Below are 22,286 nucleotides of genomic sequence, written 5' to 3' on the forward strand. Positions count from 1 at the left end.
CAAAATTGGGCTAATAATAGGGAGATAATGAACTAATAAATTGGAGCAATACTCGAAAAGTAATTAGAAATTTTAATCCTATTATGCTACTACTCAGTTTATGTATGTAAATGTGAAAATATTTTCTCCCCCAAAATGAGAAGGTTTGACTGCATAATCAGGTTCTATGAAGTGAAGAGAAAAGTATGCTGAAAATTGTGATAGTTGTGGGACTTGCTGGTATGCTCATCAATACCCTGTATTTGTTCATGTATTTGCAGATAATATTAACTCTCCTTGGTCTAAACATGGTACTTTCATTTCACATTTTAATCTTTTGCATACCTGTCCAATCCACCTCTCTCCATGAACAGCTGAAAGAAGTTATGTGTATTTGCACAGAACCCATGTTTTCAGATCCAAATATAGCTACATAATGTTAGAAATCGTCAAATATCCTATTTTATATTTTTCCGCTGTTGAATTTCTAGATCAGAGAGAGCTCCATATGCTCCAGATGAGCTCTGAGCACATTCTGGAATCCATACTTTTTAAGGGCTATCTGTCACTTTTAGTATTGCATTTCAACCCTTCGTTGCCTGTCTGTTGAGAGGGAGTCTCCTGGGAATGCTCTTCTGTGGAGCAGCACTGGAAGCTGCAGTTGGCTCGCTAAAGCTCTGGGTGGTCTTCGGTTTTTATTGTGCCAGTTGGGGTCGGAGAGTGTGACAGTACAGCGTACTACAAGCCACACAGTCTGCAGCATGCTTAAAGTAAAAGCCACTTTAAAGTATTAGTCTGTTTTTCTGACTGATTTCCTTTTATTCAGAAAGAAGTAATTTTCCCTGAAACTTAACTCTGTTGCAGCCTGGAATTCCTATAAGGTATTGAAAAAGTTGGGGAGTTTTAAAGGTGCTGAACTGAGTCCTGCCTCAAAACTCTGCTCCATGCCACCTCTCTGACAGCCCCGAAAAAGTCACGGCTGGCGCGTATCCCAAGCGCCGCTGATGTGGTGGTGTGTGGGTACTACAGTCATGGTGGCAAATAGCAACATCATGCCAAAGTCTCTTGCGTTATCTGAAAATTAGGGACACAGCCCTGACGCGGAGAATAGTAAAACTGGCTTAGCCAGCATTGTGGTGTTCTCTGTTGGCGGCTGCAGTCAGTGAAGGCTTCACGGATAGGGCTGAAGTGAGAAGGGTGTTTTTGCTGGGCTGGTGATTGGCATGTGTGGCTGATGTGTGATTTGGCAATCACCGCTGGTGGCACAATTTTAGAGGACAGTTTTAGCCACGAGTTAAACTGTGTGTCCAGTTCTGCCCTGAGGTTGAGAGAGTGGCATGATGGCTTTAGAGCTGCCGTCTCTGTCGGCTGGGGCGCTGCGTAGAGCGTGGCTCAGCTGGAGCAGGTCACGCAGGAATCTACCTTTACAGCTCTGGAAACTTTCTCTGTGCTGCTGGCTAGATCCTGGTCTGTGCTCAGAGTGGGACCAAAGCTGAAGCCAAATGCTTTGGGAGATGTTCCTTCGTGTCAAAAATTCCTGTAGAGTTGAGCAGGTTAGCAGTCTGCCTCAAAAAAAAAAAAAAAAAATTAGGGTGAAAATAGCTGAGATATCTCACATTAAAACTCTGCCAATGCTTCGCGGTCTATGTGGAAACTTGAGCTGATTTTTTTTGTATTCTGGCTGGCCCTACTCCATGTTGTTAGCGCTCTAGCTTTTGTTAATGCCACTTCAGAGCACACCTTTCAAACCAAACTGTGAAGTGATGTGCGCGTGGCTGATCTCACAATTGATACCATGTTTCCTTTATTTATTTAATTGTTTCTATTTTATATCTCAGTGACACTTTCTGCTGCCACTCCTGCTTACTTTCGAGGATTCACATTGATTGCCCTCAAGGAGGGTAAAGAAGGTGACAAAGAAGACGACCATGCAGGAACATTTCAGGTGAGAGATCTTTCTCTGAGCCAGAGTCTAGGACTTTGCCTTACTGTGTGCTTCACTCAAAGGGAGCCATTATTTGCACAGCATAATGCAGAATATGCTTGAGTAAGAATAAATATTTGTGGATGTTGGTGGTGGTGATGTGAGAGCAGCGTACTATATTTTATATTCCATGCAACCTCTTCAAGAGGTTAAGGCATTTGTATCTTGACTTCAACTCATCTTCTCTCATTCTTACAGTTAAACGTGAGCATAAATGATTTGCTGAATTGGAGCTTAGGACGCCTGAATTTCTGTTAATCAAAGCTAATATGCGAATGGTTTTATCCAAATCTTCTGTTTTTTTGCACTGCATTTCTTTATCTAGATATTTTTGGCCGTTCAAATGTAGATTATGCCTCTGAGAAGTGTGCTTTCCACAACTGTAATGATTATTTTATCAGTCATAAATTAGATTCTGCTCTCTTAAAGATGCTCATTATTACTTAACAAACAAATTGAGTGGGATGAAAAGCTGTTTGTCATAATAAAAAGGATCAGAATCCAGAGTTATGATTCACAAAATAGTATTTTCAGCTATTTCAAGAGCATATTGCTGAAAGAATTCTGGACAAAACTGAGAATACACATTGTCATTATGAAAGTGGATAGAAATTACATAGGTTCGTTGTCCAAGATTCTCAGAGAAGGTACTGTTTTTCTAGTTGTCTGACTTTCTGAACTTAGAAATATTATTATTTAGATTTACTAGTTATAGTTTATAGGATGGGTAGTATTATTGAGGGGGTGCTAATTTTAATAATGATATGTAGAAAAAAATTTCACTTACCACTAGGAATAACCTCCATATTTTCAAGAGAAATACTGAAAGATATTAATTCTGATAAGCTACATGGAGGTGGAAATCAATCTAATCCTAGTATCTCTTCTTAAAATGTCTTTTGTTGTTAACGTGTAGCAAATATGATGAGCAAACTCAGTCTATATTTGTCCTATTATCCTGTCTAGTCTATTTAGAGACTTCTTTCTTCTTTTCATACATTTGTAAGAAAATCTAGAGTAAGTGATAACTTATTTATTGTTGGAATAATTCCACTTTCCCTAAAATGACATGTTTTCCTAATATTATTTGGGAAAAATCTTTGAAATGGACAGTACAAAAGGAAAAAAATCACCCTCAAAAGCTGACATTAACGCATCACCTGACATTAAGGAGTAGAAGTGTTGTGTTTCATCAGTTTTGAAAGAAATTTGTTAGCGTTCATTTTTGTATTTTGGTTGTTAACGTCTCTGTCGCTATGGCTAATGGGAAAGATTTGGCATGAGTTTTGCCTTTATGGCCAGATGCATCTCTAACTCATAATAAAGTGAGAAACTCGCTAAGCTTTGCCGAAGGAATTTTAAAATCAGCAGAGTGGGAGGCAAATGGAAATTCTAAATAGATTTAAAAAAAAAAATAAAAGCCTAATGGATCTCAGTGGAGGGAAGATTGTTTAATTAGCTTTATTATATGGATTGCAATCTGAAATCAGTATTTTAATTGGCAGATGAGAGTTTCAGGTTTTCTGCATAACTAAATTTGTATTTTTGTGGCACAAACAGTACTCGCTGTGCTCTTCCCACATTAGCACAATTAACAGATGTTCATTCAGATAGTGCCTGCAAGTGCTGCCTGTATTAATACAAGATTTAGGATTTTTATTTTAAGTATCTAATGATTGCTTATGCTGATGAATACTGATACCTCTTGAATCATGACTAGGTACTAGGAACTAGAGGAGCAAAAAATCTTTAGCACGAAGATGTGCACTGTGTTTGCATTACAATGTGGAGATGCTAATGGTGTCAAAACAGCTTTGCCAAAAAAGGAAAAACTCTGTATAGTAATTTGCATGGCATTTACAGTTACAAATTTTCTGTGCTCAAATGGAAAATATATTATTCAATATATTAGTTAATGGAAAAGAACTCAGCAAAAATCGATAAGTAATGGCAAGAGACTAGATGCTACTTCAGGCTACCGGTATGGACCTCTGCCACCAGGAGGAGACATGTTTGCAGCCAAAATGAAGTAATACATCTGAATGCACTGCACAGGGCCAAGAATTTTGTTCGTATTAGCAAGACTGTGTATAAACAGAAAAGAAATTAACAGTCTTTGACAAAATAACTCCCATATGCCTCCCCCCACCCCTGCCCAATATAAAACACCATGTTTTTAATCCTGTGAGGGCCACTTTCAAATTATGGCATACGGCTTGCATTGATGTTCTTGAGGAGAAACCTGCATGGATGTCTTGTGCTCACGTGAAGATCCCGCTAAAGTCGTGGGGTCAGGTTTATGTAGCTGTTGAGCACTGAAGTGATCAACCAGTGCAATGCCTCAAAATATCTTAGGGGAGCACGTGCTAGAGTAGCAGGGTGTCATGTATGGACTAGAATCGCCAGAGCCGATACCAACCTCGTGGCACGCTTGGGCAGGAGAAGCTTTTTTTCCCCGTGGTCGGTCACGCTGCAGCAGGCAGAGCTCTGCAGCACTTTGCCAGGGGTGAGCACGCGGGAAGTGGCTGCCGGGAGTTTGCCCGCAGGGACCTGCTCTGCCTTTCCCAGCTTCCTTGTGGCTCACTTGCTCTTGTGTGACCCTGCAAGTCAGCAGATGTGGTCATTGAGCATTAATCATTAAGCTGCAGGGACTTGATCTTATAAACAGCACAGGTGCTAGAGTTCTTGGTTAGACAGGTGTTTTCTCCTGTACTCCTTAGGTTACCTTTATATTTGCCCTAAAGTAGAGACCCTTACAGAAGTGTAGGTGGTTCTGCACAGTCCTAAATTGTTTTTCCACTGAGAAAACTGATTTCACTGTTTGTTTCTTTATCTAATGTGGCTGAACTTCTTCTACTTCGTCCTCATGAGCACACTCAGGGTGCAATTTGGCTTCAAAATAAATCACATTGTTTCCCACAAACATGCAAGCGTATGTTGAATAGCTAAATTGAATATAGTTGGGGACTTAAGGATGCCAAATTAAGTCATAGAAGTTTAGGGATGTAATAACATGGCTTTTATGCCAGTGGTAGTTGTACAACCCAGTGCCGTGCAGCATTATGAAAGCGTAGGATAGCATGTCCCATTTGGCCTCTCTATATAAGCCATCCCCAACTGTTGTCATGCTGCATCAGACTGCTGATCTTTCTGTTTTGTAATGTTTAGCAACAGTCTGCAAATTGTTTGATGGCAATTTAAAGGCAAATTGTACTCAAGGGCAACAATCAAGCACTGATTGACTACAGAACAATATCTATACAGGCCACTTTAATCAACATGCATATGAAGTGTAATAGATTTAGTTTAGTAAATAATGCAATATAATAGAAATTTCATACTGAACCTCATTTATCCTGCTCTGAGGAAGAATAAATATTCCAAGAAAATTCTTGGTGGATGTTTTCCAGATCTGTTCTTAAGAAGTCCTCAATTAAAAAAAAAAAAAAACAACCCATAACATATCCAGGTAGCCTGTTCAAATACTTCAATGTATTATACTTTCTATAAAGTTTAAAGAAAAACTTGGAGCTTTCCCAAGTATCTAAACTGTGTCTTTACTAACACTTTCATTTGATCTCTTATCAGACAATCCTCCTAAACTAATGATTTTTTAAAATATCTTAGAAGACAGTTATTCTGAAGTTTGTTTATTCCTTCTCCCATTCCCCTGTATCTTATTAAAATTATCTTCTTGTTGTAGCTTTTTTTTAATGTTGCTGTTTCTGTAGACAAGCTGAGAGTCCAATCTTGCTTTTATTGCCCGGAACTGTGCCCAGCAGTCAGCCCGAGCCCCTCCGCATAGGATCGTACAGGATCCCAAGAAACTAATTCTGAAGGATATCGTAATCCCTTCCCTTGTTGCGTGCAGAATTCTGCATGTACGAGACTCTCTTGCAGCAGCATCACAGTGTTTGTGTGGTCCATGATAAAGACCTAGGTTCTTTCTTGCGCATACTGCTGCCTCGTTTTGTGTCTGTGCATTCTATTCTATGCGTAGGGTTGTGGATTTGTCTTACCAAATATAATCTTGACTGTGTTTTCAATTTATCAAGAAAACTTGGAATTACAATCCTGGCTTTCAAAGTGCTCACCATTCCTTTCAAATTAGTGTTATTTGTGGACTTCCTAAGTACTTGTTTGTTTAAGCTAACAATTAAAGAGCCGAAGTGTACTATTGTGTGCAGATATGACCTGTTTTTTCTCATGTATTTTGAGTCATAAAGACTCAAAATTAGTCACTTCTCTGTCTCATTTTGGCATAATCAGCCAATAGATTCTTGTGTTATACCCGCTGCTTTTGAGAGAGCTTACTTCTGAATGCTTTCAGCACAATAATGTTCCTGAAGGTGTCCTCTTACTCTGCTGATAGGAAAATAAGTGGGCTTGCCTTTTGCTTTAGAGTGAATCGGGAAATTCTTAGTTTGTCACTGAACTCACCACTTAGTGTGAAACCAATGTAAGAGCACAAGCAAGAACAGTATTTGATAGTGAAGCTTTCATTAAAAGTATGGCATTTATAAAAGCTAGGGGTATGTAATAAAGAAGAAAACATTTAAAGAAGCTTGGAGTAATAGTGGATAAGTAAGGAAATTAAGTGGTCCTTTATTCTGAGTCCTCCTCCTCTGGGTTGAGACTGAAACAATAGTGCCAAACATTGCTTTTGTTTTCAAAGACATGCTGACTTGTGATCATCTGTGTTTTTTTGATGCTGGTTAGCTGCCTGATGTGCTTACCCAAGCTTTTAGAAAGACAGTTCCTCAATTGCTGTGTTCTGGCATTGTATAGGAATTATAAGACTCTTCAAAGTACTTAACATACTTCATTTTGAAAGCAGCAGCCTTAAAAGGCTTCTAGCAATGTCTAATGATTTATCAGTTCTTGTATTTATATGCTAGGTTTTTTTATTTTTTAAAAAAGCATAGAAGACAATTATTTCTTGAAGTTTTTTTATAGTAAAATCTATACTTACCAAGTTGCACTTGACCATTTGGGTTTTTTAACCTTATACGCCAATGCGAGTACATTAGGCTACTAGTAAATGACTTATCCTGAGATGTGTGAAATGATGCAGTTCTGTTTAACAAATGAGTTCAGAACTTTGCTAGTATTTTGCTCATGTTTGCCTGCTATACGTTTACTTGCCTAGCATCTTATGACAGAAGCTGAGTCTGTCACAAGCGTATGGAAGTAATGCGTTTTTACTACTTTTTGACGTGAAATGTTCAATCATCCAATAGCTTGCAAACCGTGTGGGATGGATTTCCAGTTCATAATAAAACTATATAGTTTAGCTTTCTTAGTAAAGCTTCCTCACACACTAGTGAATGAAAACACAGTGTTCCTATCTAATTAAAATTTCAAATTTTAAAAACTCTTAAGTTTTCTTGAAGGAGGGCTGGGACATTAGAAGTGGGAGATGTGATCCCCAAATGATGTACAAATTGGGAGGAGGAGGAAGGAAAAGAATGGACAAGATATTTATTTACCTGCGGCTTTAAAACTAGTGACTGTGTGGCCACCACATGTATACCTAGTTTACATTTATCAAACGGAAAAGAGCACAAGGCTCTGTGAATTGGCTTCAAAGACAGACAGATGCAGTACCAAAAAAATGGGGTGGGGGGAGAGGGTTTGCAGTTGCAAGTGAAAATTTTCTTTCTGAAGTTTTGATCAGCAGTTTCACAGTTAGGAGATAAATCAATCTGAAACAGCTGTACACAGTTATTAAATTCATGATCCAACACCTGAAGTAAAAGAGTGTGTTAAAGATAAAAGGATGAGGAGATGCCAGGTATATGATTTGGAGACTGAGAAGGCAGATTAGAATTCTGAGTTTGTAATGTAATGCTGTATTTGTCTCATGGTCTTTTTCATTTCCAAGAGTATTCCTGAATTTCTGCTAAAATACAGTCTCTCCTTACAATTATTGTGCAAGAATCATTGGGTATATTATTCTAGATAGACCAAAGAGTTTTATAACAGTAATGTAAGCTTTAGTTCACCTTTTATTTGGGGTGGAATTGAGTGTCATTGATGAAAATCTTCAGGCAGTTGCTAGAACTCTTTGACTTCCATTTCTTGATGCTCTGGGAATCGGTTGATGCTCAACTTCTAAAATGACCTAAAAAGAGTAGTAACTTGTCAGAGCTGTTTCTGCTGTTTATTGGGAAATGTGAACAGTTTGAATGAGACTAAATACAAAAATCCAGTGACACTGGAGGATCCTTAACCTGATCTATGTAGGGGCAAGGTGCTGGTTAAAATAGTCTCAAGAGGTAATTAAGTGTTGCTTTGGACAGTAAAAGAGAACCGTATTAAAAAAAGTATGATGAGTGCCAAGAACTTGCAGAATGGGAACAGCTCTGTGGTTGTGATTATTTGCTGCTGAAGAGACTGCAGAAAAAGTCAACTAGTTTCTAACCATGCAGGGATTTTTTGACCATTTCTTTCCATTTATTTTGTTCTGGTTTGGGTTATCAGTGAGGCAAAAAACTTTATCATGCAACAGCTTCCATTTTTTGTATGTATTAATTGCAGGCTTTTTGCACTTTAGGAAACTCCCTCAAATAATTGTGCACATAGTTGCTGTGTCTTCTAAAATTAATTACTCAAACCATAAACCATTGAAATAAGAAAAAATGAGAAATTGCTAAATACTGCTTCAATATGTAGTGGATGTTTGAAGTACTAACTAAAACATTTATCAAGAGGGGAAGAAGCAAGAAATTGTACTTACTTGCAACATAACATAGTTCACTACCGAATGAACCTGGGTTTCTGATTCTTACTTGAGAGTCTTGCTTCTATTTACAGCTCTGCAAGTTTTCACATAGTTTTGCAGTTTAAGAGAAAGCAAGCGAAGAAGCCTTCTTTGAAAGCCTTTTGGAATTGGCCCAGACTCCTCCACTGTGTGGTGGGAGAATGAAAGATAATGAATGTGAGCTGAAACAAGACTGCTTAGGACTGTAGATAAGGAAACACTTTTTCCCCATGAAGACAGTCAAGGTGCAACAGGTTGTCCAGAGAGACTTGGAGATTTTCAAGACTTGCCTGGCTAAAGCAGCCTGGTCTGAGCTCACAGCTGACCCTGCCGTGAGCAAGAGATTGGACTAGAGACCTCCTGAGGTGTCTTCTAATGTGAATTATTGTATGATCATATGATCTGAAAGTGAAACAGTATTTGTATTTTTAGTAATGTATTTTGATAATTGGAGTTATGAGCGGTCTGTAGTACGTATACACCATTTAGTACAGTACGTGCAGTCTCCAGTGTGAGACATATAAGAACATTCTGCGTAGGTACTTGGACCAGTCTGAATAAGTTCATAAGTCTTAATTTCACATCTTAAAAACTTGTCTACATGTACCTTTGCACTAAATATGTGTATCGTAAGCACTTAAACTGGACACCTCTTTTTACCCTTTGATAAGCCGTGCACACATTGGTGGAAAATTGATTGCATAACCCTAGCTTACTCTTGGCCAGCTCCATTTTAGATGTACCTGAGTGCCTTTCAAAAGCATTTTCTTGATATGTCACTACCATCACTTTTATTTTTTTTAGTCTTATTTTATTTCTCTTCTGCTTTCTTTTTTTTCTCTCTTCTCCTTTCTTCCCCCTTTTCTGGTCTCTTTGCTTGGCTGTGAAAGCCATAGCCAACCAACATTGCTTCTGGCCATGTAGTTTTTAGCCTTCTTTTTTGTTTAATCTAGTCCTAATTATTCACTGTTTTCTTTGTTTTTATGTCTTTGCCTGCTGGAATAATGCTTTCTTGAGGATGACTTCAAATGGTATTTGTGTCACAGCACATAATAAGTGTTTATATTGTTTAGGAAAGGGTCATGCCCAAACAAATATTTCATTTGTTGATGCTTCAAGTTCCACTCTCCAAACAAACAAACACTCCCCCCCCCCCAAAAAAAAAAAAATAAATAAACATGCCTATTGGGATATGTTAGTTAAAACTCCAGACTCCTTTTCAGACCCAAGGAGTCAAGTTACCCTGAGTCCAACTTCTGCCCTGCCTTGCAGTCTACCTCTGCAGTGCCAGGCTATGTCATGGTAGGACATCAGAAATGCCTAGTTAAATCTCCTGCTAAAAAATGTCTACTAGATGGTTTGACTTCTTGGATTAGTTCTAAATGACAAGCCTTTCTGGCCCCAAGAGGCTCCTGAAGAGGCTCATTAGAGAATTGTGTCCTAGAATTTGGCACTAACACTTAATGAATCACCTCCACTCTGTGTGGGAAGACTTGAAGAGAAGAAAGTCATGGAGATTCCCATCTTCAGACACACCAGTGTTAGGATTCCCCTTACGGGCTTTTTAGAACTTGGAACTATCTGATGCCTTTTGGGGCTTCTCTGTACAGATCTGGTGTCCAGACCTGAGGCCAGTTTTGTATTTGCAGTTACTTCACTGAGAGCCAAAGACCAGTTCTGGAAGTGCCGATCACGCTAACTGTCTTTTTGTCGATCAGTGGAAGTTGTGCTTTCTTCCACTTAGGCAGCATTTAGGAGGACACATCTATCTCAGTGACTCTAAAAGGACATATTTCAAATATCCATTCCCTCCAGCCAAGGTAAGCTACCTAACTCATTGTTATTCCAGTATTAAATAGCCTTTCTTCAGATGGTGACTCCTCTGAGCCAGAAATTTTAGAAAGGACATTTCATCCTGTGGCAGCAGCCTGATACTTTCCCTGCTTGGCTGGTTCTTGAATGGCAGGTGTAGGGAAAATCCTTTAGCATCTTCAGACAATAATTAGAGATCTTTAGTTCTCCAGGCTTCACAGTCAAGTGAGGCAAATCACTTCTCATCACAACTCACTGTTGAATTCCTTGCTACCAGGCTGAATTCACTGTTCGCTATGCCAGTTGTCTTGAGAATTACTTTCTGAATTCAGAAGGCAGTTTGTCACTACTGAAGTGACAACACATTTAGCTCTTATTATTCCAGACTGTATATGTGCCTTTCTTGGATCTAGATGCAATCTACCCTGACAGTCCTCCTCCTTCACAACTGTTCCCTTTCTAATGATGGTAGGAACCTCTCGGTGTTTGCAGAGGGATACTGTTTCAGCTTCCATTGCTGTCCTGAACAATAGTGATTGATTATTTGCTTTGGTTAGATAGCTCTTTCTCATGACCTAACAACCCAGGATCATTAGTCATCTGATCACAGTGTATTTCCATCAGAATAATGTAGACTGTGTCCAGAATTCCTCTCCTGTGTACCATGGGACATAAATCCAGGTAACAGTGAATGATACTGCCATTTTTTCTTACAACAGCAATGGTGCAAGATCTTCTTTTATTCAGGGAAGTATCCATATTTTTTGATTCTGGTCTGTTCAGCATGATGTTTCAGTGGTTTATTCTCATATAGCTTCATAGATTGTTTTTATTCATTTCACTCTGTGGAATCATGAATGGAAATATGTAATGATGACTTTGGAGTGATAGGCAAAGACTGATACCACCAGAAAAATCTACCTCTTCATTTTACACAGTAAGAGCAAATATCAGATGTTCAGCTTTGGTGCTAGTCTTTACTTAAGACTATGTTTCTGATTAGGACGCTTGTGGGGGTTTTTTGTTTGTCTGTTTTTTGGGTTGGGTTCTTTTTTGTTTGTTTTTGTTTTTTTGTTTTTTGTCTTCCAAAGACTACAGAGTAAGGCCAGGAAGTAATTTTAAGTAGTAGTAGTTGAACTGTAGTAGTTGAACCTGACCTCGTTGAGAGCGTTTGGAGTTCAAGAACAAAAAAGCTGTACAACATTGCTTTTCCTCCCAGACCTACTCCTGCAGAGCTCCAGGCATTTGTCTCATCCAGGCCTCGGTCTGTTCCCAGCATGATGCTGGGTTGCTTCAGTATCAGAACATCCTTGTTCATCCCTGGTTTTCGAAGTCTGGGATTGTAAGGATAGCTGTATTTGAAAGTACTTATACAGAAGAACCTCTTTTGACAGGCGAACCAAGTTCTCTCACCAGAATTCATCTTAGACTGTTCGCTGTATGCTTCGACATCTGTTAATGATCACCTGGGAGTTATTTCTTTCCATTAGCATCAACCTCTTGCAGAGAGGTTCTCGGTGTTCCTCTGCTGCGTAATTGTATAATTTTGAGGCCTTGTGAGGCACTGCCCCAGTGAGCAGTCCCACCAGTGAGGCTTGAATTCAGTCCTGCCTGTTCTCCTGCGTTCCCCTCAAACCGCTCTCAGCCTGCGAGCTGCCTCTCTGTTCGGCGTAATTTCTTGAGTCCCCCCATCTCTGCTCTAAGAGGCAAGCTCTTTTGGCTGACTTCTCATATGCTGACTTCTTCTCTGACAGAATTTGCCCAGGTTCCTGTGCAAGGCTGTCATCTTAATCAGGAGAGGAGGCAGGGAGACCTGGCTTTCAGTTTAAGCAGGAGATAAGGTTGTTTTTCTCCTCTGCCTCCTACCTCCCTGCCTTGCTCTCTTAGGTCTGAGATGTTCCTTCCTGTAAGGAGAGCGCCTGCATTGAGGGAAGCAGGTCCCCTCCTCAACCACTCACCTTCGTGTGTCTATAGCAGGGAAGGACCGGGGAACAGCCATAAGTAGGTATGGTCTCGCCCTGGTCACTCACCCACTCCTGAGGGAGGTGAGTTCTCCAGCTGGTGTTTCCATCCCAGATAACTTCAGGACAGCTCGACGTACTAAGCAAGCACTACCAAATCAAGGATGCATCTGGGGTGATGCAGCACTTGGCAATATAGTTACACAGTTTTGTTTTCTAAAATGGATTTTGACTCATACTCCATGTAGTCTTCGTGGAAGGACAAATTGCTGGGAATTACCCACAGTATAAATATACATATCGACAAGCATTGAAAGGGGAAAGAAAAGTTACTTGAAGTAATTATGTTCCTCAGAGATTTTTTTCTCCTCTTTTCTCTTTTTTAATAATGCATGTTTCTAGCCACTCGCCTTCCCTCTGTTCTCAGGATCTCCCTTTTTAGTTGCCGAGTGAGAGAAACTGAAAATTCACGTGATCCTTTTTGGCTTATTTTAAGCCTGTAAGGTTAGGATATGAGTGGAGCCTACAAGCACTGCTAAGGCAGAATTTTCTGGCTTAGGCACTTTTGATATCAACTTACATACACAAGTGAATAACTGTATAGGCAAGATATTTCAAGAAGCTATTATTACTGGTAGCCACTTGGACTTTCTGTACAACATATTCTTACTTTACCAAATAAATTCCTAAACAATATTTGCTGGACTTTTTTTTCTATTTTTGTGCAGTGTTAGTTTTGATTATGAAAAACAGTAGTATTGAAATAAATTTTCAAATGAAAATAAATTAAGAACGGCAAAGAAATTATCAATGCAGTTGTACAAAAGGTAATGTTTGTCTCTTGAGAATGGCTTTCATAGCACTAAGCACAGGGGGCAGTTCCCGGTGCTGCACAGCTACTGTTTTGTTCCCTGTTCCCTGCACTGTCACTGTGGGCAGGGTTATTTTGCAGTCTCTGGCACTCTCCTCCTAGGAGACTGATTTGTAGGCTGTAGGTGTAAATTGAAAAGCCTTCATCCTGCTAATGTTTGTTTCACAGATTGAACCGGACTCTAATTATTCACATGCATGTGAGGGAGCTCCTGTTGTTGCCCTGGCCTCCTCCTTCCTTGTGGGTGGGCGCAGCTCATTTCACCCTGCCTTTCTTTTCAGAAGAAACATTCTGAAGCATGAGTATGCAAGAAGTAGCTTTAGTGCTCAAACTGTTTTATAACTCTTAATGATTATGGACCTCGCTACAGTCAGTGGTGTGGTGGAGGCTCCTTCGGGCATTGTCAGTGTTTATTCATGATGTGTCAGGATCAGGGTTTTGTTCACTTGCAACTCCTTGAATCTTTTTTGAAATTCCAGTTGTATGAGTCAAGCTGACTCTGCTTGTATGGGAGCCTTAATTATACCTAATGTTGCTTGGTTTAGACTGTTTGTCTCAGACCTATTTTAGCTATCCTGCTGCTTTTTAAAGAGAAGGAATATAGAGCAGGGAAGAGAGGACATAAAGTAGCAAACAAATGCTGAAAACGGAGAAATGTTTTATAGTGTGACCTCTCTTGAGCAATAGGCTACTTTCCTATGAAAATTAGCTACCTGTTTTATATTAATAATAGAAGAACACTTTCTGGGAGCTTTAGGGAGTTATTTTAAATGGTTGCTAGGACAGCAGATTGCCTCTTCTAGGTGGTCCTTATGCTCAGGCCTCTCTGTATGAGATATTGTGAGGATCCCAGATGTAGGGATAAAGCAAGAAACTGCAGTGCGTAAATTACCCCACATACCAATCCTACCTGATAAGAAAATCTGCGTGCACACTGTGTTAAGTCCTAGAATTAAGATAATCATAAATGTTTTCTAAATTTGCCGCACAGATATGATTAGTCGTATTTTTTGGCTATGCAAGGTTTCTTGGCTTTTTTTTGAGAATCTTCTAGTAACCTAGTTTTATTACTTGTAAAGGTTATCCAAAGTTACTTATATGAATTAGAATTGTGTTATGGTATATTTAGACACAGTAAAATAGCCTTCTCTTCAAATAGTGTTCCAAACAATGACTTTGAAGATTTTTGGAGAGGATGAAAAAGACCTATATGCTGTCTCCTCAAAATTGTATATTAATCTAATTTCAGTTTTTTTCTTTTAGCCCATCTGATGTGTTAGATTAGTTGCTGCAAAATATATTAAGCCAACCTAATAAACAATCAGCTTTGTATGCTGTGCAGATGTCATGCAGCTGCTGGCTTCTGCAGGGAGAACGCTTGCTGCCTTGGGCTTCTAAATGAGTTTGTCTCTAACTGCGGCGTATGCAAGAGGCTTGGGATTTCTCTTTGGGAATAGCAAATCTGATAACCTATGTGAAAGTTGTTTTTGGAAGGTGATCACTTCCGTTCATATTTTTACATCCATCCACATTTACAAACACCCCTGTTGATTAAGCCTGAGCCAAGTGAGCCAGAATAATATCACTCTAGGAAAGAACATGCGATATTAAAAATACAGAAAGCATACAAATTCAGGATAAAATGATGAACTCACTGCTGTTAAGATAATTGACTGTTAATGAAATCTCTTGTGTGAATTTAGTGAAATCATGACTAAATTTTAAAATTAAATTTATTGATTTAATTTACTGTTTTTGATCCTAATGCTTTTCTATTATCAGTGTTACCAGATTTGAGTTTACCTTAATAGATACAATACAGCTTTCAAATGTGCTTTTCTGTTGCCTTTTAGCCGAAAGATGCATAAATTCCATAAGTTAAATTCCCTCCAAAATTTTTGTAGAACATGTATTTAGCATACCCCCTTTAAGGAAGAGTAGACTTTCTAGCAGCTTATTCAAGATCAAAGATCACATTTAACTGTGGTTAAACTTCAGGGGTTCTGCTCTTCACATACAATGTTTTGCCTTCCAAATCAGGAATGTTTAAATAGTTTTCTTTCTTCTTGCATGTAGATACTGTCCATGCATACAATAACAAATGTTTGTAAAATGTATAACGTTCCTACCATGAGTGTAAAAGATAGCACAGAGATTAAAAAAAAACAAAACAAAAACCAAAAAAACCCATAACCTGATAATGGATTGTCTATTTAGTGGGGTCTCTTAAGAGCAATTTCAGTAATGGTAGCTGCTATACTGGTATATATCAGAAAGATGAGCATGTCCTTTTTATTGCAAGAATACAGCAACAAAACCCCTCCAAATACTTCTCCTACTTAGTACCATAGGCCTGGTCATTTAAACCAACAGGTGAGTTTGCATCTGGGCTGTGTAGTCAGTTTGTTCTTCCCATCGTGGATACAAAATGTGAAGGGAAACATCGGGATTAATAGGTACTCTGGATGTATACACTGGGTGGGATAAAACTTACTAAGCTGTGTATAACATGGAAGTATTATGTGTGGTTAATTAAGGAGAAGTTAAAATAATCTCAGAAGTAATAATCTCCTCATCTATTAAATATGATTCTTGTCCTTTAATTTTAATACTTTTTTAATTAAGTCTTTCATATGCTGAAGCTGTCATTTATCAAATGTCCACATCTACCGCAAATTAATTTTTACCCTATATGTGATAGAATTTCATAACCAAAAACTATCAGAAATGATGTTTTTCATTTATTATTTTGAGCCAATGTTTTGTCATGCTGTGTTATTTTATACAAGTTGTTTTACAGCTGCATACCTTATTGGATTGTTTTCTGAAGCGCTCTTGCAAAATTTATAAGATTAGTCTGTGTAAAGATGGAAAAACAGAAAAATAACTGATCAAGAATACTGACTTTGAGCTTTATACAGTTTTTAGCTGAAATTTATTGAAAATAATTCAGAATAACGTTGATGGCATCAATTGTAAGCCTTAGAATAAACATGAGAGTGGCTGGTCTTCCATAAACACTAAGATAGATGTCCTACACCACCAAAATTCAGCCTTAGAAATGAAAATGGCATGAAATTTCTCATGAGCTCGACACCAGCTGCTGGACCACGTATAGTTTCTGCAGTGGCAATCTTTGTTATTCCTGGAGGTTCCGTGCTGCTCATGCTCTGCAAATGTTTACGCAGATAGGTTAGACTATCTGCGTCACTTGTGTTGGGATTACTTGATTCTGGGTACATACTGTTCTCAGAGGAAAAAAAGCTTTCACAGTTACATGCTTCAGATTCTCGTGTGGAAAGCTAGAAGAAAGGCACAGCTGTTTATATTCCTACACACCAACACTTTATTGGTATAGGAGAAGGCAGTATTGCCTAGACTCACTATATTTGGTGCTGCACTTAATTTTTTCATTATGCTTATTTTGTTTCTTAAAAGACACCACCTCACCCCGCCCCCCCCCCCCCCCCCCCAAATCTGTTGAAATTCCTGACTGAAGCAAGTTTTGCTCAAGGTTAGAAAAATTACCTGTAGCAGGTTAAAAATAGTAAACAAAGACAAGGAAAGGCAAAGGAACGCTTTTCTAATAAATATTAAAAATGAGAAACAAATTCACCGAGTTCTGTACTTGTCGCACATATTTGTCACTATGTATATTCCAGATGATGAGACTCATATTAGTCTGTCACTGGTAAATACTTATTAAGCTATGCTAAAGAACAAGTTTTTATGAGCCTTGTTGTGCAATTTTGGCACTTCTTATGCAAAACTTTAAAAGTCATTTCTGTGTTTGCTTTTCAATCTCTTAATTGTTTGTCTTCATTTTCCTGTTACCAGTCTCCAGAGAAGCATGGAAGGACCTGAACCTAATGTCTCTCCTCAGCTGAAAGGGGCAATGTCTTCATTGACACCTATTTACAATGTAGCTAGAGAGTTGTAAAGTAGTAGAGTAGTTGTACACCCATGTGCTAATTTCTCAGGAACTTCACTTAGGGCTCGAATTGCCACGTGAAGTAAGCCCGCCAGTATGATCATATATAGTGGACGTAGTGCTGAAGGGTAGGCAATGAGCACACAGCATTGTGACTCCAGTATGTTTGCGCTCATCCATTTCCAATTTCTGTATGCTGTCATTAAGACATCACCTCTAGAGTTTATTTTTCTTCTGTGCACATTTCCATGAAATTATTTGAGTATCTATTCAGACAGCCTGAATGATAGCACTCATAGGTGGAGATAACATACAGTCTAGCTATTTAGGACCTCAGTAGCATTGGTCTTGGCAGGTGGCTCTTGGAAGTGCAATAGAAAGTGGTCATCTCTCTTACTCCATTGAAAATTGATCATTTACCAAGAGGAAAGTGATTTTTTTTATATATATACTTTGTGCACAACACTTGCTGCTTTTTGCCTCGTTAATATTACTGTCTCTTCATATTGAATGACTGGGTAAACTGAATGCAAAGAGTAAGACCTCAAGATTTCTCAAAATCATCTATAATATCAATCTACAGATAAAGAGAAGGTGTATTTATTATGACTATGAGCGGCAAATGAGCAATAGTAGTGTTAGGATATTTAAGACTATTCCGATCTGCTGCTGAAACTGTAGGCGATTTTGTTAGCCTTGCAATTAGACGTTTCTGTTCTCTAGCTTTATTCTTTTGCTGCTACTGTATGAAAGGTCCACCCCAGTAGTACAGAAAAGATCTTGTGAAGTAGTGAAAAGATAGTGAAAAAAACTGTGCAGAGGAGTCTTTTAACTGGACAACATAAAACAACAAAAGTGGTTGAAATGAGAAATTTCCCCTTTCGAAACAAACTTTTGTGTAAACTAGTAATACATCTAAATCATTTAGAAATTTCCAATGGAAAGGTCATCAAAATTGTATAAGTAGCTAAAAATGAAGTATATTATTTTATTGCATTATTTATAATAGATTACAAAATATTGAAGCAACTATTTGAGATGAAAAGCCAAACATTTAATTTCAGAATGGTTTATTTTGAATGCTTTTAAGCTTTCCTAAATGTTTTAAAATGGTATTTCATTAACTGTGGCATATTACTAGAAGAAAATTCTATTTTGACAGAATTACATTTTGAAACTGGAAATTGTGTGAAAGAACATTGCTAACTACAAGTAGTAGGAAAAATGCTGGGAGTTCTAAAGCCTGAATTTGAGTATAGCAAGAAATATTACTGAGTTAGAAACTTAGTTAATTTTAAAATGTAATTCTGAAAGAGCGGAATATCTTCTGTTAAATCTATTGTATTTTAAGTAGGTTTGCTAAGAGCAAGAAGAAAAACCTTCGAAATAAAGGCAAAGTAAATAGTTTTTACTCCTGTAATTCAGATAATAAATTTATTCCATTCTTCACATTCCATACACGTTTGCCTGTTTTGCAGTGATGGAATATGAGTAAGAAGATTCTTGATGCTAAAGATCTGTAATTTTAAATTTTCCATGCTTGTTGTGTCAAATTGATTTGGAAATTTATCTTCTAGTTTCTTAATGAATATTATAAAAATAAAGCTTTTTTTTCCCCTCTCCAAAGAGAGAGTACTTACCTCCCTCTCAGGCTACAACTGCATATATTGAATTTCTACTTGCCCTGATGAAATTTCAGATGCAGCAGCTTTACAGTCTTGATATATATATTCATCAGAATTAACTCCCTTTGAGTTCGTGTTTCTTCTAAAGCTGTAATGCTCTGTCATCTGCATGTGTGGTAAGATGGGAGTAAAAATTTTCACTTGGAAAGTCTGTTTGCACCCATAAAGTTGATATGTTTAAAGAAAGCTTATATTTCAAAGCAAAACACACTGAACCATCAGTAGGTGTTAACGCAGTGCAGCACGTATATATAGGATTGCTCTGAAATCTGCCTGCAGCAATAGCTTTCTGTAACAGTGCAGCAAATTTTAGATTTTTATTGTACATGGAATTTAGCAGAGCCGTGGTGAGAGATTTAGGCAGGTGGTCTCCCACCCTCTCCATCGGACTGCTCCTGGCTCCTCCTGACCCTTTGTCCTTCCAGCACGGCGGAGCGGTGGGCTTTGGGCCGCGGCAGCAGCGAGCGTGGCTTTGGGCACGGCGTGTTATGTTTGTTCCTAGCTGGCCCTTTCTCAGCAGCATCCGACTCAGGCAGGCCCCTCTGCGCTCGCTCTTGCTGTGACTCTGTCCTTCAAATGTGCTGCCCCATATACCATTTTTCTTGGAAACATGCTTAGAACATACAGCTACGTTTTAAAAGCAGGTCCATCAAAATCACTATCTTGAAGTAAGTTTAAAAATCAGTGTGCAAATGTACACAGTGTCTGACATGGCTTAATACAGAAGTACAACTAAGTGAACGTTTTATTTAGGATATTATTTGAGCAAGGTGGAATCAGTGTGTCCATAATATTGTACAAAACTGTACAAAAGGGGACAAAAGTACTATTCTAGATCCTAATACAAGAGCAATGTTGGGGCTGTTTAAACTTAAAATTACAAATATTTCGTAGCATTTAAAAATTAAACAAGCAGTGATGTCTGCATGAAAAGGTACCAATTTATTTTACCTGTCTGATCATAACATAACTTCTTCAGCCTACTGTATAGGAGGAAGCCTCTTCATTCAGGCACACTTCTGATTGTCGTGCTTACAGGGTGAAAATAGTGCCATGTTTAGCGAGTAAAATTTGCACTGAAAAAAGCAAATCTTTGCCGTCGTTCCCTGCTTGGAATTACTAATATGAGAGCAAGATGCCACAGTGTAAATTATTTTTGTTAAACCTGGCAAAGGTTGTCAGTCTTGATATTGTTGCTATATGCACACGTACAATTTGATAAAGTTCAGTTTTTGTTGCCACAGCTTCTTTTTCTGTACAGACTGTTTCAACTTGGAGATATCAAAGGTTTTGTTATAAGCCTTTCCTGAAAATCTGTGTTACTCTATTTTTTCAGAGTGCCTTTCTGTGTATTTGTTTTTTTTAAGAATGTTGTATAGCTCTCCAGCAGACATCTTATACCATGAGGAAATATAATGCTATGGTCAAAAGAATATAGACCAACGTTTTAAAAAAAAAAAAAAAAAAAAGAAACTTTTTTCCCCACAATACTTGTATCTTTTTTTTTAATCCTTTTTTGAGCATTTTTGTACAAGAGAATATTCAGAAAGTGGGTTATACAGTGGGTTTTAATACTTGGCACTGTGAGGTTTTTGTTCAGTGCCTGCACTTACCCAGCTGGACTGCAGTCAGTTTGGAGAGAGCCCACCACCTTCTTGAACAGAAGCAAAAGGCTGCCTGCAGGACTCCCCCTCTTTTCCTTGCTGACAGGTTGCTGTGTGTCCTTCTGGTGCAGACCCCCCCCAGATGGGAAGGGAGAAAGAATAACTTTTTGACTCTCTTGAAACTCTCAGTAAGCAGGCTTAATTTATGAGAAATGGTACTCTAGGTGATGTGAAATTGGGCTCTGTAGAAAACCTCAGACACAGGGGCAGACAAGGAAATTGCTCACGAATAGCCTGTGCAATCAAGTTTATCTGTGATAGCTTCTAAATAAGGAGAATATTTGAGAATTTGTGTGCTAATAGTTCATCAGCATATCAAAAATAAAGGGAGGACCTATTCAGGGGTTAGGGGGAATAGTCGTTGCAAATGCCATAGCCCAGATTATGGTCATCTCCTGACTGTACTACCGTGCATGCACCCACTCGTGCACACACACACACATACATGCAGAATGAGGAGATTTTATAATTGCTCTTAGCTGTTGTGGGCTCTGCCGCACACCCTTACTTGCCATAGCTCTTCTGTATGAACTGTATTCCTAGTTTGACAGCTAATACAAGTTGTTATGTGAAAGATTTGTAAGCTCTTTTAACGGAGTGAATGCCTTTTTAAATTTAGCTGTGTAAAGCCTGTAGTTCCAGATCAACGGTATTTCTGTTTTAAATGTGGTTTTACCAGTGGATTAATTCTCTCTGAAATAGATTATGTTCTGTACACAGTCATCTGAAGGCTAAGGGAATTTGTGTGGAATCTGCTTGAGCTAGGTTGGGATGTATATTTTGGCATTGAGGAAGAACATGAATAGCACATGTGCCAAAGCTTCTGCTGCTTCAAAGCTCCAGCACCAGTCAGGACAATAATGCTATTAAAAATATGTATTTTCTGTAATCCTTAAATCCCTTCTTAACTTAAAGGAGGAGCTGTAAGTGAGGTAGCTTTCCTTGGCAGTATATTCGTAATGCTGAGTAGTTAATACTTCCTAAAATGAAGGATAAAAGAAAAGCTGGAGCAGCATAAGCAACTGAGAAATGCTGATCCAGTAAAACATGAAGACTCACATTTTACTGTGTATTTCAAATAACTTTCATCAATTCTGGTGTGCCTAATAGAAAAAAAAAGGCACTTTTGTATATTGCTAGCAAATTTTGTGTTGTATTGTTTAAAAAAAAAGTGTAATCTCTATTAATAATATTAGTACCGATTATTTGTAGTAAGGGAGTCCTGTCAAAGGTTAAGCCCATATTTTGCTATGTACGCTGCAAAGTCATAATTGGAAAAAGTCTCTCTGGCAATTTGCACTGTGGCTAATGCAAGACAAAGCTTGAGGAAGGAGGAAGGTTGCAGATAGAAGCTGTGACACGGAAAGGTGGCTTCGGGAGAAGAGCTGGACATGTGGGTCAGCTAGCTACTATAAAATTTCTTCCTTACCTGATGTTTTATGTGTCAAATGTGCTTCATGTCTCAAATTTAGTATATATTTTCCTTTGATTGGCTGGTCCTGCAACTGTGTTTTTCTCAGAGATCTTGATCCTGAAGAAAAAAGACCAGTTTCTAGGTAACAGTCTGCTTAAATGGAGTTGTATATACATACCTGGAATTCATTGCCCCAGAAATGTAAATGAGAAGCATCTTGTG

The 22,286-nt window shown here is 38.4% G+C and overlaps 1 protein-coding gene across 3 annotated transcripts in view; it reads left to right on the forward strand.

Moving 5' to 3' along the window:
- The window catches only part of SPON1 (spondin 1), a 508,261-nt gene that overhangs the window by 314,253 nt on the left and 171,722 nt on the right, over positions 1–22,286 (forward strand). For all 3 annotated transcript variants that reach the window (XM_064512946.1, XM_064512947.1, XM_026104482.2), the window contains one exon: positions 1,818–1,924. Coding sequence is in view for 1 of the 3 variants with exons in the window: in XM_026104482.2 (XP_025960267.1) it covers positions 1,818–1,924 (107 nt within the window). In the remaining 2 variants the exon portion in view is untranslated. The remainder of the gene's footprint in view (positions 1–1,817; positions 1,925–22,286) is intronic.

This window comes from Dromaius novaehollandiae, chromosome 5, assembly GCF_036370855.1.
Source record: "Dromaius novaehollandiae isolate bDroNov1 chromosome 5, bDroNov1.hap1, whole genome shotgun sequence".
In the NCBI taxonomy this organism is placed as follows: Eukaryota; Metazoa; Chordata; class Aves; order Casuariiformes; family Dromaiidae; genus Dromaius; species Dromaius novaehollandiae.